This window comes from Cheilinus undulatus, linkage group 15 (assembly GCF_018320785.1).
Source record: "Cheilinus undulatus linkage group 15, ASM1832078v1, whole genome shotgun sequence".
NCBI classification, from domain to species: domain Eukaryota; kingdom Metazoa; phylum Chordata; class Actinopteri; order Labriformes; family Labridae; genus Cheilinus; species Cheilinus undulatus.
This window is the reverse complement of record NC_054879.1, coordinates 47048991-47067697: the sequence shown is the minus strand read 5'-3', so window position 1 is coordinate 47067697 and position 18707 is coordinate 47048991. Positions and strand designations below refer to the sequence as shown.

The 18707-nt window shown below is 40.0% G+C and overlaps 1 protein-coding gene across 4 annotated transcripts in view; it reads left to right on the top strand.

Moving 5' to 3' along the window:
* si:ch211-45c16.2 (mitogen-activated protein kinase kinase kinase 13) overlaps positions 1–15801 on the top strand; it is a 54513-nt gene extending 38712 nt beyond the window's left edge. For all 4 annotated transcript variants that reach the window (XM_041807441.1, XM_041807444.1, XM_041807442.1 and 1 more), the window contains 13 exons: positions 805–1508; positions 5837–6020; positions 6109–6300; positions 7039–7197; positions 7315–7473; positions 7608–7716; positions 7825–7934; positions 9901–10017; positions 10698–10841; positions 10980–11730; positions 11823–11893; positions 12025–12316; positions 14009–15801. In XM_041807441.1, coding sequence (XP_041663375.1) covers positions 872–1508; positions 5837–6020; positions 6109–6300; positions 7039–7197; positions 7315–7473; positions 7608–7716; positions 7825–7934; positions 9901–10017; positions 10698–10841; positions 10980–11730; positions 11823–11893; positions 12025–12316; positions 14009–14110 — 3027 coding nt within the window. In that variant the 5' untranslated portion in view covers positions 805–871 and the 3' untranslated portion in view covers positions 14111–15801. The remainder of the gene's footprint in view (positions 1–804; positions 1509–5836; positions 6021–6108; positions 6301–7038; positions 7198–7314; positions 7474–7607; positions 7717–7824; positions 7935–9900; positions 10018–10697; positions 10842–10979; positions 11731–11822; positions 11894–12024; positions 12317–14008) is intronic.
* Positions 15802–18707: the final 2906 nt, after the last annotated feature.

Here is an 18707-nt window from a genome sequence, read left to right as displayed (position 1 = left end):
CATTAAACCAGTCCGTTGATGAAGTTGACCTCTTTTCGGTTTTACAATGCTGGTCAGACTCTTGATCCTGATGCTGTTTGGAGCTCATCCTCCCTCGCTCTTTTCCCTGATATTTTTGGTCTCTATTCAGCTGTCCTGTCTAATAAAGGCCAAAACTCCTTAAAATCAAATAATAGTTTGCATAATAATGAAACATTAAATCCTAGTGACAGCATGTTGATGAATGTAGATTTTATCGACGTTGCGTCCCCTCCATGACCCACGTCCAGTAGCGTCTTGTGTAACACCACATTGGCTGTTGTGTTTAGGTGGTTAAGTCCAGCCCTGCTGGTTAAGAAGTGAGAATGGCGGTGTGTGCCAGATGTTTGACTCTCAGCCGTTCTAATACTCAGCAGGACTTTTAATCCCTGCTATACTGTTTCTACTACCATAGAACACTGTAAAGCCTCACGTGTTACTGGTTTAGCACAACTGTTTCCCTGAAATTTCCCAGAATTGCATTAGGTTTCCTGAGTGTTGATACAATAGCAGCCTCTTACACTAATTTTCAAGGATTTCTGACTCTATAATTCACTCCATAGTAAAAAATAAACATCTATAATGTGAGCTCTTTAAATCCCACATGTATGAGCGGAAATGAGGATTGTGTCGTCTTTCTGAGCACAGTTTAGTATAAATGATAATAAATCAAAGACACAAGCCATAATAAGCATGCTGTGAAAAACTATTACATACTTTATGCCACATTTATTTTCTGGCCCCTAATCTAAGCTAACCAGTGTTTCTCGTCTCCACATCCTTCAGGTGAATTTCATCATCCAGACAAACCCGTGTGTTAGGACACGCCCGACTCTCCACCACTGGGCGGCCCATGCACATGCACGACACCATGGGCAGCTCCCCCGAGGTTCTCTCGTGGACTTCCTGCCCCAGTCTGCTGGTGGGCAAGCTGAAGGAGGAGCTCAAACTCACCGTGGTCGGGGACGCGATGAAGAAATCAAACTCGCCCAACTCCCAACCTCAGCCTCCTCAGGCACCTCCATCCAACCTACCTCCTCAGATTATCACAGATTTGGCCCCGCCCACGCACCTGCCCGTTCCCCTGGTGCAGACGCCGGGGCAGGACGATGACTCGATGCTGGGCGGTGTAAGTCCCCCGAACATAGCGTTGAGTGTGGACTCGACGCGGAGCGAGGGCGGGCACTTTGACAACAGCGTGCTCCAGCTGCAGGAGCAGGACCACGAGGAGGCCGTGTCGCCAGCTTCCTGTGAGCACGGCGGGTGTGGGAGTGGGATGGAGGAGCAGATGGGAGAGGGGGACTGTCCCATGGACCACAATGGAGATGGGAGGCAGAACCACCCCCACCACCCCGATGACATCAAGCTGCACTTCCACAGAGCGGGTCCCGGCTCGGGCGGGTTCTTAGAGGGGCTGTTTGGCTGTCTGCGGCCCGTCTGGAACATCATCGGAAAGACGTACTCAACAGAGTACAAGCTACAACAGCAAGGTTAGTCTCAGTTCTCCTGATATCATCTATTACTTTTATTATAGCCATCCTTAGCTTCACAATATTGCTGCTGTGGGAGAAAGTGTACCGCTGTCAGCTTGAATTGAGGTCGTGGTTAAGGTAGAATCACCTTGCTGCAGGGCTGCACAGAGAGGCTACAGGATATGAGTCGAGGTTAGACAGAAAGAGGCTTGGCAAGCTAACATTCAAATACAGAGAAAGAGATTTCAGCTGCATAGCTTCTACTCCATGTTAGATTAAAACCACATTACAAGCATACGACTCACTATTTATACCTCAGAGACATTTATGGTAACCATGCACAAGGAGGAAGATTTCTTTTTTTGCTCTGTATAACTAAAAACATCAAAATCTTCAGTATTACGTGTTTTTCTGTACTACTCCTTGACATCAAATTTATTTATTCTATCAAATTTATTTATAAAGCACATTTAAAAGCAGCAACAGCTGAACAAAGTGCTGTACAAGACAGTGAGGGACTCCCATCCTCCAGCTACTCTTTCTGAAGAGGAGCCAGTTTTGTTCTTGGTCTTCTGTTATTCCAGATAAAACTAAAGTTAAACTGTGCAGTTTGTCCAAATACCCTTTCTGTGGATTCAAAGGCAGCATAGAGGCTATAAAGTTAATTTGAGGTGATATCATCATTTTTATGAGATTCTGCGGTTTTGATATCCACTTGTCCAAATCACTTTTGATCTTATTAAAAACTGTAGTGTAATTTTTACTGACACTGACGTCTGAACTTGGAAACATATTTACCCCGACATATTTAAATTGATTGAAAATTGTAATATTGAAACAGTTCAAACCATCAGTGGTGTGGTTTAGTGGTAGCAAAGCAGATTTTTGCCAGTTTATTTTGTATCCTGACATGATATTGAAATCTGCATATAACTCTAGGGTACGGGTAAATGACTGTGAAAGCCTGCTAATAAAAATAAGAACATCATCTGCATAGAGCGATATAAGGTGATTGGTAGAATTTACTGTAATAGGAATGATACTGGTGGATTGAAGTACTTAAAAAAAGGAAGTTGTTATGGATTGTTAGGTACAGTTTACTTTTGACTTGTCCAATGACTTTAGCTTGACTTAAGCTGAGTTTTCTGATTTTTTTTTATACTCTTGATTTTGTTTTGTTTTTATTTATAAAGCCATAGGTGAAACACCAATGCACATAAAGATAAAAAGAACAGACAGAGGGGCATGCTTGAGATGAAAAATAATCATACAGTCCTTTACGAGTCCATAAAAGTCCAAAGTCAAAGATAGCGCTCCTGTCTTCTGCAGCAAAGTGAGTCACCACTTCTTAGCAAAATCAGCTCCTTTAACCCTTTAAATCCTAGTGCGTTGCCGACGACGTGCTGTTGAAGCACACTTTGCATGACCATAATTGCATGATTGTATGTGTTATCGGAAAAATTCAAACAGTTTCTGAAAGCTGAGAAACTGTGCTTCACAGCCAGCATGTGGTTATTACTGTAATTTCCCCTTTTCTCACTAAGATTCTAGCCTAAAGTTCCCCCATTTTTTGTGTTTTTTAATTTTAAACTGTTAAAACACTCTTAACATGCAGTAAAATGTGTTTTGTCCATGTTAATTATTTTTCCATCATCGAGTTATGATTATAAGGGTTTTCTCCATTTTTTAAACTTATTCAGCCGGGAGCTCCTCGTTTTAGCTGTCTACAGTCTCATCTACAAACCGGAAGTCCCAACATGCAGTAACATGTAAATAACTGCCATATATTAAAAGTTGGAAGTATTGTGGAAAAATGGGCAAAAGCACGTGCACACAGGATATTTTCTGGGTCTTTTATGGTTAAAATTAGAAAAGAGTCCAGGGTTAAGTCATATTGAAAAGTTATCTTTTCCATTTTGTATATTCCAGTTACTGTTTCCATCTATTTCTTGAGATTTCAGGGCTCGGGTTTAAACCATCTTCTCTTAATTGACTTTTTACAAGCAGCATCTTACACAAATACCAGTCTTTTTTAGAAAAGAGCTGTCTGAGTATTTTAAAGCTACAGTGTGTAAAATCAGGAATATTTGACTGCAGGGAGATGTTGCAGTTTCTTTACCGAAGTGTGCTGAAAGGGAAAATAATTTCAGCAAATAATCATGACTGAAAAATAAAGTTCTGCTCTAATAATGGACCTTCTTTAATCACAATGCACCCATGCTAACAGCCCTATTACCACAGTGCAGAATGCTGTTCAATAACCCAGCAGTGCTTACTGGATAAAATTTGTACCAGCTGCTTATCCATCCATTATGTATGAGGCTTATCATATTCAGGGGTGCTGGGGGCTGGAGACGATCCCGGCGAGAGGCGGAATACGCCCTGGATGGGTCACCAGCCAATCACAGGGCTGACATGTAAAGACAAAGAAGTAGTCAATCTTACACTCACACCTACGGGCAATTTAGATTCAGTGGTTACCTAATGAGCCTTTGAACTGCAGAAGGAAGATGCAAACTCACACAGAAAGGCCGTGTCCACTGGGAATCAAACCCATATGATTATAATTCAGATTTTATTGCCATCTCTCTTAGATAGAAATGTGACAGTTGTATGTGTATCTTATACACACTTCTGTTTTTCTTATTTTCTTTGTGCTTCTATTTCATAAAAAAGCATCTTGAACACCAGAATAACCTCCTGACTAGGGCTGGGCATTTAATCAAAAATCAGATGAAATTGCAATATGGCCTGCTGCAATTTTCAAATCGCAGAAGGTGCAATGTTACTTTAATCTGAAATTTGTGTCAAAATTAAAGTTTAAAACTTTTTTTTGCAGCAGAGATGTTATGCATTACAGAGCATGCAGTCATCCACAGGCATTTTTTTAGAATAGTCTACAAAAATCATACTTTTTTGTACGTTTTTCTTATTAAATATGAGAATGACATAAAAATCATAACTTCCTTTAATGCATCAATTCCTATCCGATTTGCAATAAGAGTCAAAATTGTCACAATTAGATATTTGTCAAAAATTCAGCTCTAGTTTTATCTAATGTTGTGTTGGTTATACTATAAAATAATTTATTGCTTGTGTTTGTTGGTAAAGAACACGGTTTAAGGAATTTAAGAAATAATCGCATTTGCAATACTGGGGGAAAAAAACACAATTAGAATACTTTCCAAATCATTCAGCCTTACTCCTGAGCTTTAATGGAGTTTTTCTGTGTTGCTTCCATTTAAATCAAGGGTGTCAAACTCAAGGCTCGGGGGCCAAATCTGGCCCTTGGTACAGTTACACCCAGCCTGTAAGATCATATCATATTCTTATTATAACTGAAATATGAGGTCTGCAGATTTCCTCCAGTATAAAAATGTAAACTTAACCTTGATGATATCAAATACCCTTAGGTCACAAAAATGTGAAAAAATAAAGAGTAAAAATAATTAGACAAAAAGAAATGTGGGGAAAAAAATTAATTTGTGTTTTCATTTCACATTTTCCATTTTGTGTTGCACAATTATAACTTCAATTGATTATTTGGACTTTTATTTAATATTTTGAACTTGTCATTGAGCAACTGCCCAACTTTAAATTGAAATAATTAAGAAACCCCCTGTTGCCACAGACTCATTCCTCCTTAGAGTGGTAGTTGGAGACCTGACAATATATCTGGCGCAGTAACAAGGTAATCTGATGTAAGATTTCAAAAGAAACGCCCTATCAAATATGCCATATTCATTGTACAATTTACAACTACATATATTATTTTGACTTATCTCATATTTTAACCTTTTCAACTTGTAATTTTGACTTTATCTAATAATTTTGGCTTTTTCAATTTTTAAATGTTGACTTCGATGTCATATTTCGACTTCGTAAATTAATTTTTTTTTTGGCTTTTTTATCTCATATTTTGACCTTTTCAATGTTTTATTTGACTTTTTTCTCATATTTTTTAAATTTTAGGTGCACCATTTTAAATTTTAAGTTATATTTTTGCTTAAAACATGATTGTGACTTTTTTTTATATAGATTTGCCTTTAAAAAGAATTATTTAACATCTTTTTTGTGTGTTTTGACCTTTTGAACACATAAGTTTGACTTTTTATCTCAGATTTTGAGCTTTTTAACTTATCATTTTGACTTTTTAAATCTCAAAATCATTTATCATCAGCGCTAATTTTTCCCTATAATTTATTACTGGTGAAAATGAGGCTGACAGTTTGGTTAAAAGTGGACCCTGTTAGGCCCCCAGGTTAGACCTTAATTCAGAATCCGGCCCCTTCTGTGATTGAGTTTGACACCCCTGGTCTAAGCAAAGGTGACGTATTTGCTTCCAGACATGTGGGAGGTCCCATTTGAGGAGATCTCGGAGCTGCAGTGGCTCGGCAGCGGTGCACAGGGAGCTGTCTTCTTGGGCAAATTTCGCTCTGAGGAGGTGGCCATCAAGAAGGTGCGGGAGCAGAAGGAGACTGACATAAAGCACCTGCGTAAACTCAAACATCCAAACATCATCAGCTTTAAGTAAGTCTTCAGATTTGTTGGACAGGTTTGTTTGTCATGTTTCCACCTTGAGGTCTAAAAATATTTTCCTGTGTTATATCCGTCATAGGGGTGTGTGCACACAGGCACCTTGTTACTGCATCATCATGGAGTACTGCGCTCAGGGCCAGCTGTACGAGGTGCTGAGGGCGGGGAGGAAGGTGACCCCCCGGCTACTGGTGGACTGGGCCTCAGGCATCGCCAGCGGCATGAACTACCTACACCTGCACAAGATCATCCACAGAGACCTCAAGTCTCCCAAGTAAGTTTAATCTCTGTGCTTAAGAGAATCATCTTTGGAGGCCTCATTAAATTAGGATTTTAAACTTTGTGAAGCTGAGCTGGAGGATTGGTAACTCTGAAATACGTATGATAAAATAAGAAGTAAAGTTGATATTTCCTCCTGATCTCCAAAAGAGAACAGTTTGTTTTCTTGTGTTGTCACACTTATTCTGCAGCTGATCTCTAAATCTCACGAAAACCGCTTAGTGGCCTTGTTAGCCCACAGCGACAGAAACAAGTCCTCCTTTCAGCCGTGGCGGGTCTGACATTAACCTTAAATGCCATTCTCAGAATTAATAAAAAGCTGGTCCCTTCAATGTACGACTAAGACGCAGATGCCTGTCTCATGCTGCTCATCCTGTCTGCTCCTGTGCACACTGTAGGCCTGTTCCTCTAATCAATATTATCATGCTGCAGCAGTGCTGAACACTGTATTAGTCAGCAGAACGATAGCAGGCTGAATGTGCTGGAAAGGTCAGTCTCATTTAGCTAATGGAGTGATTCAGATGCGGAAATGTGCTTCTGTTCAAGCTCAGTCTTTCAGGATATAAAAAACCCTCCAGAATGTCACTTGTAAAAAACGCAGCATGAATGGTTTAACCCGGGTCATTGTCCTTAATTAAAACCAGTCTGACTCTGCTCAGCCCTGATATGGAAGGGTTAACAGAGTTTTTAGAAAGAGACGGTCTTATCAGTCTGTTTGTTTGGTGTGTTTTAGTGTGCTGGTCACCCACAACGACACTGTGAAAATCTCTGACTTTGGGACGTCCAAAGAGCTCAGCGACAAAAGTACAAAGATGTCATTTGCGGGTACGGTGGCCTGGATGGCGCCAGAAGTGATACGAAATGAGCCTGTGTCTGAAAAAGTAGATATATGGTGAGTACATGTGCATTATTCTTTTAGAAACGGTTATACTGAATGCAAAGAAATGAAGAGAGTGGAAGCTTGATGTTGTTGTGTTTTGATCTGGCGTGCTTCATTTGTGTGTTTTAGGTCGTTTGGCGTCGTGCTATGGGAGCTTCTGACTGGAGAGATTCCCTACAAAGATGTGGACTCCTCGGCCATTATTTGGGGTGTCGGCAGTAACAGTCTCCACCTTCCTGTTCCCTCCACCTGCCCAGATGGTTTCAAAATCCTCATGAAGCAAACATGGTGAGTGTGGAAAGAGCAACCCTCTTCAAAACTTAATTTACACAAAGGTTAATACCAACGTACACTCCCAGGTAAAAGCAGGTAAACGTGTTTCCTACGAGCTAATTCTCACATTTATCACATCTCCTCTTCAGGCAAGGCAAACCCAGGAACAGGCCTTCATTTCGCCAGATCCTCCTACACCTCGACATCGCCTCTGCTGACGTCCTGGGAACTCCTCAGGAGACGTACTTCAAGTCTCAGGTCTGCACTGAAGCTACAAAACTTTTTCTTACTTTGAACATGGTCATAAGTTCCTTATGCACTGAGGTTAGACACATGCAGTCACTGAACTTTTCCTTTAAATTACAGTCAGAATGGAGGGAGGAGGTGAAGAAACATTTTGAGAAGATCAAAAGTGAAGGCACGTGTATCCACAGGCTGGACGAAGAACTCATCCGACGCCGGCGGGACGAGCTTAGGTATGTAAGAAACGAGTGAAAGAGTTTTAGTAAAACAAACAAGAAATGATCCTCTTTTCTGTTGATGGCATGATTTCAGCCAATCCACAATTCTCTATGATTCAAAATGACCTCTTTGTTCAAGTCTCTTTACTTTGGAAGCAGTAGTAAAATTTTTAATTTAGAAGAACAAACACATAATAAAGAAAATGCAAAAAAATAAATCAAAATGGGGAAAAGTCTCTCACAGAAGGACCTTTTAGAAACATATTTTTAAGGTTTTGCTTCCTTTATTTTAGAGCGGAGGACAGTGGGTAGAGTCAGAAACAGGGATGGGTCGCCTGTTTACTGAAACACTCGATCTGTGCCCCAGGACTTTCTCCAACATTGCTATGAATGTCCTTCAGACATTTGACTAGCTTGCATTTTCAATACACTGAAAAAGCAAATGTCAAACTTTGTTATCCTGCCCCAGTTTATTTGAAAACGAGAGCCAAATTATCTCCAAATGAGCGAGTTCTACCGTTCGTACACACTGTTAGAAACCTTGCTTAAAAAAATCACACCCCAACTGCCTTAAAAAACTGTGTAAAAATAACTTTTTGGTCTCAGTAAAGTAAATTATATATTGTGTGTTGTAGTGTGGTAGTACTGGAGAACTGTCTTGGTCTTGAGACTGGTCTCGGACTCAGGATTTTTCTTCACGACCGGTCTAGACCAGCACTTATCTGCTATTCTTCGAACTTCATTAATGTGATAATAAGGAGAAGCACTAAAACAACAAATAGCTACACCTGCAAATGTTCAGACATCAGTCCTTCTTATTTCTAGTCATAAATCCCTTTGAACGCTAACTTTAGGCCTCATTCACCTGACTAATCTAGATAAACATCTCATTTTCACATATTTAAAATAAATCCAGACTTGTGCGTGGCTTTTAAATAGATACAAGGATTTAATTTTTTTTTTTGCCAAGAATTAGAGCATTTATGAATGTTCTCAAACTTTTTGTATTGTTTCCAATGTTTTTGTGTGCCCTGAAGGCTCTGAATGACTTAAAAAGTAGATACTTGACATTTTGATTATTTAACCCCCACTGCTTATCTTTACATTTTTACATGCTGTAGTGCCATTTTTTAAAGTATTTGTATTAGCTATACATCAATACAACCCTTAGAACCCAAATGTTAATGATATGTATGTGATAAGTAAATAGTAATAGTATAGATAAGATAAATAGTAACAAATTAAATTGCTCTAAAGTGCAAAAAAACATAAGAAAATGAAAAGCTTTTTTTTTTAAATTATTTTATTTTTTTTAACATATTTTCCTAAATACAGAGATGTCATGGCTGTATCCCTCAAAATTGTGATGGTAAAAAAGTTGCAGAAGATCATTTCAAACCACAAAGTATGTTCATAACTTCATTTTTGAAATACACTCATATTTATAAACAGTGTCAAAAACGAAAATAAAATAAAATTGTGCTCAATTTGCGAAAAGGCAGCATCTTTTTAAAAAAATAATTATTATTGTTTCAGCATGGTCTTCTGCAAACACATGTATGTTTAAATGTATCTGTCACACTTAGAAATTTGATTTCACTACTGTAAATAAGTGCGACTTGTGACCTGCAAGAAAACTACACAATTATAGCCTGGATTATAGCATATTATATTGTTTTTGATATGTGTACTTTATACTACATTTCTGCAAAAGAAGGAAGGATTTTTCTAGAAGGAAACAGAACTCTGGAACACATTGACTGTGTGATATGTTAGTGTTACTCCTCTGATTTTATATGGAAAAAGAATTTTTGCTCTCTCTCATTTGGTTACAATTTTACCTGCGGTTAAAAATAGATATGCAAATGGGATTGTTGGTGATCCCATAGGTTTTTTTTAAAGGTTTAAATGATGTAGTTTTGGAATTAGAGGTAAAATGTTTTTGAGTTTGCTTTCTTCTGTATTTCCTATATTTGTTCAGGCATGCTCTGGACATCCGGGAGCACTATGAGAGAAAACTGGAGAGAGCAAACAACCTCTACATGGAGCTCAGCGCCATCATGCTGCAGCTGGAGGTCCGAGAGAAGGAGCTAATGAAGTATGTCAACGTTTTCTCACAGCAGCTATGAGTGTGCTCTTGCTTTAAGGCTTTTTGTGCTGTTAGTAAATCACTGCCTTCTCCCTCTCATAGATTTCCCTGGAACATAAATGTTTGAAAATGTTGAAATAGCACAGTTTGACAGCTGACTGCTGATTCAGAGAGAAAAGAACAAAAGAAAACAGTCACTGTTTGGTTTAGTTTGTATTTATGAGAATAATAGAGCATTTTGAGCTTTTGTTAAAGTGTTTCTTTTCATTTCTGCCTCAGTGTCCCTGGTATATTAAATATGCTGAGTGACTAAGAAATGAACTTTTTTCTGCAGATAATGAAAAGCAAAAATAGTCTGTTATTTAATTTTCCTCCCTTGATCAGTTGCTAATATCTCGACTGAAGTTTTCACCACTTATGATTGCGTTCCTCCTCTGCATCCTGTTTGTGTTCTCTGTAAGATATCCTGACGTGGATGTCAGACTTAATGTGGGTTATTAACTATTATTAATCTGGCATCCCTACAGGATGTTATAAATACCCAACGTCACTTCATCAGTTCTAAGAACATCACAACTCAAACTCACCATTGCAATATTTTGCATGTCTTTAGGCCAGGTGTAACTCATAAAAATGAAAAAAGTGTATGTTCAGTTCTTTTATCTTATAATTTTGACTTTTTATCTCAGGAGGGAGCAAGCAGTAGAGAAGAAATATCCTGGGACCTACAAGCGCCACCTGGTCCGACCGATCGTGAGGCCCAATGCTGTGGAGAAACTCATTAAAAAGAAGGGAAGCATTTCCCACAAACCGGGGATGCCACCTGCTAAAAGGTCAGAAATGTAGCATGATTTTTAAAATGCTAAACGTCCGTTAACATTTGCAGCTTAAACTAGATGAGCTTTGTTCTGAAAAGAGTTCCTCACAGAATCATTCCATTCTGCTAATGGTGCCTAATGCATGTTTTTTAGGCCAGACCTGCTTCGCTCTGACGGCATACCCAGTGTCGACCCTCTCCCCTCTCCCTCGCCATTATCAGCCAGCCCGAAGGTCTCCACGCCTCCTGGCAAAGCCCGATACAGAAGCAAGCCTCGCCACCGCCGCGCCAACAGCAAAGGAAGCCACAGCGAGTTCCCAGGTGTGCTGAAACCTTTACCCGGAGCACCCGAGGACACCCAGTCTCTTCAGGAGCAGCAGTTTCACCATCACCACCACCACCCGCTACCTGAGGGACCCCTCCTCCCCCTGAAGGGCCGCGAGGAGGCCGTCGTCAACTGTGCCAACAATCTGCGCTACTTCGGCCCGGCCGCAGCCCTCCGTAGCCCTCAGACGGATCACCTGCAGCGCCGAGTTTCCGAATCCAGCCCCGACCTCATATCCACTGCGGTGGACGCAGACACACGGCAGAGGACTTCATCAACCAGCTCCAACCCTGTTCCAGGTGCTGGTGCTGGTACTTTGTGCCCCTGCTGCCAGGCTCACCCCTTCCCTGGATGCCTTCACTGTCAGGAGACCCCTCCTGTATCAAACCACCCAGAGTTACCTCATTACTCACTGCTCAACACCCAGGAGAGCACACAGTCCTCTTTAGGGGCTCCTGGCAAAGACCCTGCCTCAGACGGAGAGGCCACACAAAAAACTGAGCCGCAGGCACAAGATGAGTCCCAGCATACACAAACCCTCCCCACTGCACTGCCCCGCGTCCTCAGACCTCTCAGGAAGGTGAGCACAGCTGGCAGCTTCACAGGAGAGACGGTTTGTTTGAGAAAACTGTGAAAGTGCTGTACTAACAGCTGTGATTGTGTCTCTTTCAGGGTGGCGATGAGTCATCTGAAGAGGAGGAGGGGGAGGTTGATAGTGAGGTGGAGTTTCCAAGGAGACAGAGGTAAAACACCTTTATCTCATACTGTTACATCACGCTGTACAACAGGAGAAAAACTCCAGACCACAATTAAACTCTTCTAATGAGCCTTTCAGGAAATGACTGCACTAAATGTGTCCTCCTCCTACCCACAGACCTCATCGTTGTATGAGCAGCTTCCAGTCCTACTCCACCTTCAGCTCAGAGAATCTGTCGGTGTCTGACGGCGAGGAGGGAAACACCAGCGACCACTCTCACAGTGGACCCCTGGAGAGGCTGAGCGCCAGTCAGGAGGAGCACCTGGACGAGCTGCTGTCGCACACGCCGGACATCCCCATCGACATCTCCACGCAGTCAGACGGCCTCTCTGACAAGGAGTGCGCCGTCCGCAGGGTGAAGACTCAGATCTCACTGGGGAAACTGTGCTCGGACGAACACAGCTATGAGGTCAGTACCGAGGATGCGGGGGGGGGGGGGGTTATGTAGTGTGAGGGCTAAGACAGAGGCGGAGATCAGGGCCTGTCCTGTTTAGCTATAAAGATGTAGATACAGGGGGTGTTAAGTAGTTCGAAGGCCTAAGGCAGAGGCTAAGATGAGGGCCTGTCCTGTTTAGGACGTCCTGTTTAGGATTCATAGGTAGTGAACAGCATCTCCTCTCAGGTGTCAGTGCCAGAGAACTACAGGACATACACAGACGTTATAAATACCCAAGGTGTTCTAAGAACATCACAACTCAAACTCACCATTGCAATATTTTGCATGTCTTTAGGCCAGGAGTAACTCATAAGAATGAAAAATATATGCTCAGTATTGGTGCATTATCTGTTCTTTTACCACAGATCCTTCACCCTAACCCTCCAGTTTGTCTGTAGGCTTCTACCTAATGATGATTTGCTTGATATCAGGGACTTTTTTTTTTTAAGGACTTGCACCTTGCTGTTTGGGTCAGGGGTCCTCGCCAGGGACTATTTTGAACACTCAAAATCTGTTTTGATGATGTTTTATTCACTTTTATTATTTTAATTCAAAGTACACATCTTAATCACTAAAGTCATTTTAGACCTTTACTTCACATTCAATGGAAGCCTATCATTTTTTTCATTTAACATTTACAAAGTTAAATTTAGACACAGTTATGGAAGCCCTTATGTGCACCTAAAAAAACTAATGTGAAAGTTAGGGCAATCTCAAGAAGAAAAACAACAGGAATCCTAAGACTTAAAGTCATCTCATAATTTAGACTTTTTTATCTCAGAATTTAAACTTTTTACCTTATAACTTTGAGTTTTATCTGTTAATTTTGACTTTTTTATTATAATTTCAAGTTTTATCTCTTTATTTCGACTTTTTATCCTACAATTTTGAGTTTCAGCTCTTTATTTGACTTTTTTCTTATAATTTTGACTTTTTTCTAAGAATTTTGACATTGTATTTTATAATTTTGACTTTTTATCTCTTCATTTTAACTTTTATCTCGAATCCAGCCTGTGGACCTTACCTCATGTTTCTCCCCACCCTCTCTCTCATTTCTGACTCTATCCACTGTCCTTCTCTATCAAATAAAGGCACGAAAAGCCCAAATATAAATCTAAAAAAATAAAAATTTCCAAAAAAAAAAAAAAGGTTTCCTAAAATCTTCAATCACTTATCCCTCCTCTGGTTCTGTGAGTCTGTCTTCTTCGTTCATACATTTATCAAAAGTATATCAATTTTTCCTGCAGAAAGGGCTTCCATCCTCCTAGCCTGTAGGAGTCCAAAATCAATCAAAGCATTTTGCCTTTCACTTATTCTAAAGACTTTTGGATATTTACTTAATCTGATATCTTAGCATGAAAAAGGACTCTGACTTCAACAGTCTCAGATAAAGTCCGAACAAGTGTTTTACACATTTAATCATAACTAACCCCTCATTAAAGTTGATGCATACTTAAAATGTATGGCTTACAGTTATTCTCAACCTATTTTCACAAAGAAGACACAAAAACGTATTTATCTTTATAAACTATTGAGCAAAAAATCTGTATTAGTTTGTTATCATGTCCCAAAAACTCCACATTTTAGTAATGAACTGAGGTTTGTGACTCAGTCTCCCTGTCTTTCTGTTGTGCTAATATTTTTGTCCTCTTACTTTCTTCCCAGAATCCTCTACAGTTTGGGGACTCAGACTGCGATTCGTCAGAAGCAGAATGCTCAGACGCCACCATCAGAAACAACAAAGTTGGGGCTCCTTCCTCTTGGTGAATTAAAAAAAAAAAAAAAAAAAAAAACCTCCCGGGGCTCACTTCTGTTCTTGCCTGGAGGCCCATCCTGTCCCGACAACACAGCAATAAAAGGACCACATTGTAAACACAGCTCCCTATAGCAAAGCCCCATGCAATCTCTCAGAGCCCCTTCCCCTTCATTAAACCCAGTCTGCCCCATCTCTAGCACAGCATCCAGGCAACCCATGGCAGGGATTCCCTTTTGAATGATATGTACAGTAGATAGTGCTCATAATTTATTTTTGTCTGAGTTTTGAAGGAAAATTCAGGACTTCTGTATAGTCTCTGATCCAAACAGAGAAAAGACTTTTGAAAGACATTTCTCAAACTGGGCTAACTGTGCTTTGGGGAGAGACTGAGACTGGAGAAAGATCTAGATGATGAGAAAAAGGAAACGTGTCTGATGTGACACCCTGAAGAGTGGAGTGGCATCCCTGTAATTGTTGGTGTAGGAGCATCAGTGCAGCCTTTCTGTGGCTCTGTTTGCTCTTAGAATCAAAGATCAACATCTCCGCCTGACGGAGAAACTCGCTCTGAAGAGCCTCAGCCCCCCGCCTCCCCAGCTTCCATCTCATCCCCGCTCTGCTGAGTGGGGGAAAGGAGCTCATGAAAAACAGTGCAAACACCAGCATGAAAAACCTGCCTCCCTCCCTCCCTAGAAACAGTGTCCAGTCATCAAGGATCCATGCTGAACTGTCCTGGCATGCTCGTGCAGCTTTCAAAATGCAAAAAAATACAAAAAGAAAAAAGCTGCTGGAAGACTGCATGAAGCGGACAAGCTGGCAGAGCAACAGAGGCGAAGAGAACCTAAAAGAAGGTCTCTTCCTCTGTCATCCTACTCGGAGACACGCCAACGTCATCGTCATCATCAATCAGATGTCATGACCTAGAGAAGTTAAGGGGGTTATAAATGTGTGTGTGAGTGTGTGAAAATGAACCCCATTCCTCTCCATTAGACATTACAGTTTCAAGTCTCATCTCAGGATAGTTTGAGGACTGTGAGAAACTGGACTGGACCAATTGTGTGCAGGAATCTTTGAGTGGCAGGATTATTAAAGGTAGCCTTGATGTTCAACCCTTTATCGCTGTAATACAAATGTGTAGAGTGTTTTAGTTGCAATCCAGGTGCAGTATCTCATTTCTGCTAACTACTAGGTGCAGCATCTCCCATGTACCATTTTCTAGCAGGGTAATTTATACAGCATCCAATAATAGTCCGTGTGTGCTGTAAACAGCAATAAAGTGGATTGGGGCGTCTAGCAGGCTAGACACAACAGTGACTGCTGGATAAAGTGTAAAAAGACTTATTTTTCTGTCCCATCTTTTTTGAACCTCACAGTGCTCAGGTTTATGTTGATTCAGAGCAGGAGCAATATATAAGCAGCCACTAGATGGCGACATCCCCAATGGTTTTTCCACATGTTATATAAACCAGAGGTTCTCAACCTTTTCAGCCCTCAACCCCCAAAATAAAGGTGCCAGATACGGGGGACCCCCACTGGACCTGAAGGTGGCTGAACACAGACATGAACATTAAAGAACAGTCATATAGAGACAAAATGGGAGAGCTTTTTGGGGCCCAGCCAAACTGGGAACCCATGGAGGTCAACAAAAGCATGGTCTATTGCAAAGTTAAGCTGTGATATCCATATTTTATATTTAAACTGAAAAAATAACCACTCTTATCAATGAAACAAATCTCTTTTTTAAATCATTTGTGTAGTATAAAGCCTTCTTAAAAATGTAAATCTATTTTGTTAAAAAAAGAATTAAAGTGGGTAAAATTTGAAAAAAATTGGTTAATAATGGCAGAAGTGGTGGAAAAGTTTGTGAAATTGAATCTTAAAAGTAGCCAAAATGGGTTAGAAGTGGCAAAAATTATATAAGAATGGCAAAAAAATAACAGCAAAAAAGGCAAAAATAGGTAACAGGGGCAAAAAATGGGCATAAATAGTGGTAAAAGGGAATTAAAAAGTGGCTGAAAAGGCTTTAAATTGGCAAAAATAGGTGGAAATCTGGTGAAATGGGAAGAAAAATCGATATAAACTGGCAAAATAGTGCTAACTGAGAAAGAAAAAATAGGCAGATATTGGCAGAAATTGGTCAAACTGGCAAAAATGGGCATATCAGATGGTGAAATGTGGTTAAAATGGGAAAAAATGGGCATTAAAAAGTGGTAAAATGGGTTTAAAAGTTGCAATAATGGGTCAACAGAGGTAATATTAGGCTTATGTGGCAAGAATAGGTTTAGAAGTGGCAAAAACAGGCAGAAAAAAGTGGTGGAAAGCATTAAAAATGGCAAAATTACGTGTTAAAATTTGTGGAAAAAAATTATGAAAACTGGTTAAAACTTGGCAAAGTTGGTGTAAAGTGGCAAAAGTGGAATTTAAAAAAATTTCTTTATATTTTTAGGGAATCTGGAGACCCCCTCTTAGTGTCTTGCAACCCACAAGGGGGTCCTGACCCCAAGGTTGAGAACCACTGGTCCCAGCTCTATTACCATTTTTTGTTTCCTTTTCCCCATGAGCATCCAAATCCAAGAATCCTGCCAATATCACGTTTTGTCTTGTCGTCTCTGAACTGGGATACTGCACCTAAGAGAGCCTTTTTTTTTTTTGCCCTGTGAGAGTGCTTGCCCCCCCCCCCGCTTTAATTAATGACCGTGCGTTTGAAATAACAGTCAGCCAGGGTTGAATTTAACGATAATGATGTCAAGATGTCAGCTCAAGTGTATGCAGACGGCTGAGTTTCTAAGTCAGGAATCAAAGCCAGAGACGAGGCCACGGAGCAATTAAGCTGCTCTGGGCTTTCAACAACCTCATCTCAGTGTTAGTTACTCCTGTATATAATCATCTGTAAATGTGATGTAACCTGTTGTTTGTCCTCTTTCTCTTTAACGTGTCGCACGGCTCGGGCAGAAGCCCTCGAGTTTTCTGTCGCTGAAGACCAGCCGACTGGTTGAAAATGAGCAGGAAATATTTGAATCACATCAGTGTTTAACTCCCATCTAGAAAATACTGGTGGATAAAAAACCTTTTGCCTGAAAGCTGTGGAAAGGCTTTAACGTGGTACTGAAAGCAGCTGCTGCCTTTCCTGGAGTTCTCTCTAAACCTTCTTCTGTTTACGTTGGTGTGAAATAACCTAGTGTATAGTAACGACTGGGTAATCCGATCAAGCTGGTAGCTTTTGTCTCTCATGTGAAGTATGATTGTAATTTAATTTTGATTCTTTTTTTCTTTGTAGCTGGCCTACATGATTATTTGAGTTAATTTATTATGAATGACCACTATGGTGTTGTGTTCTTTTTAATTTCAGGCAGCTTTAGAAATGTCATGACCTGTGATTTCTCCTGAAAAGTATTATGTATGGAAGCACAATGAATTGGAAAGAAGACAGTATTTTTATGGTAGAACAAAAAGCATTTTCTTTGGGACCATTCATCATTTTGATCTTCATAGAGGAGAAAGTATTGATTCAAGTTAACCTGACATCGGCTGTAAGGAACGTCTTCTTTTACAACCCAAAGCCAGTAACTGGGCTGTCTCAGCAGGGTCAATGATATATTGTTAGACGTGTTGTCATGTGATGCCGATTTCTGTGCTTCTGCAGAGATCCCTTCCTCTCATTTTTAATCACAATACCAATTACTTACATCTGAATTTCTGTGAAAATGTCTCTAACTGTTGACATCATGTTGCCTCGTCCCATGTACCAAACATCTGTTTTCTTTGTTACTCTCATCTCCAACTCCCTTTCCTGTTGAATGGCATTACGATCAACCAATCCTGTCAGTTTCCTGTATTATCCAGTGTACAGTGCAACGGGTGTCTGGGAGAATAAAATCAGAGCAAACAACTGCATGGAATAAATGCTGATGTACTGTACCCAACTCACTGTGGTCTGTCTTTAATGGGACAAAACTGTTGATTTTCACCGTAAAGGTCACATATTTTACCCTTTTATCCCTTGTGCCCTCCTCAAATTTACTCCCCTCTTTAAGCTTCGAGGCAAAAATGTACATACAGAAATATTGCCATTAAATCAGCATACATCAATATTTTTTTCTACTTTTTTTTCCTTAAATCTCTTTAACAACTTCAGACCTGCTCAAATCCAACAAACATTGAATAATTTTCAAGATTTTAACCCTTTAAATGCCAGTTTGATTATTTGAAATATTTTATTTTTTACTAAAAAACAGAAAAAATGAATTATTTTCCATAAAATTAGTAGTAGAAAGAAGGGGCTTTGGTGCCGATTGGGGTCTTGGATGGGTCAAAGATTAGCAACAAAATTGATCTGATTGCATTTGTATTTTTTCTGTAGTGCCAGCTTTAACATTCGGGCACACTCTGGACATCTTTGAGGCAAAAATGTACATGTACAAAAAAAACGCCTTTAAATCACCATATATAGATATATTTTTTTCAACTTCTTTTTTCATATATCTCTCTTTAACAACGTCAGACCTGCTCAAAACTACAAAAAAATTCAATAGTTCTCAGAATTTTAACCATTTATGCCAGTTTGATTATTTGAAATATTTCATTCTTTAACTGCAAAAAATGTAAAAAGTT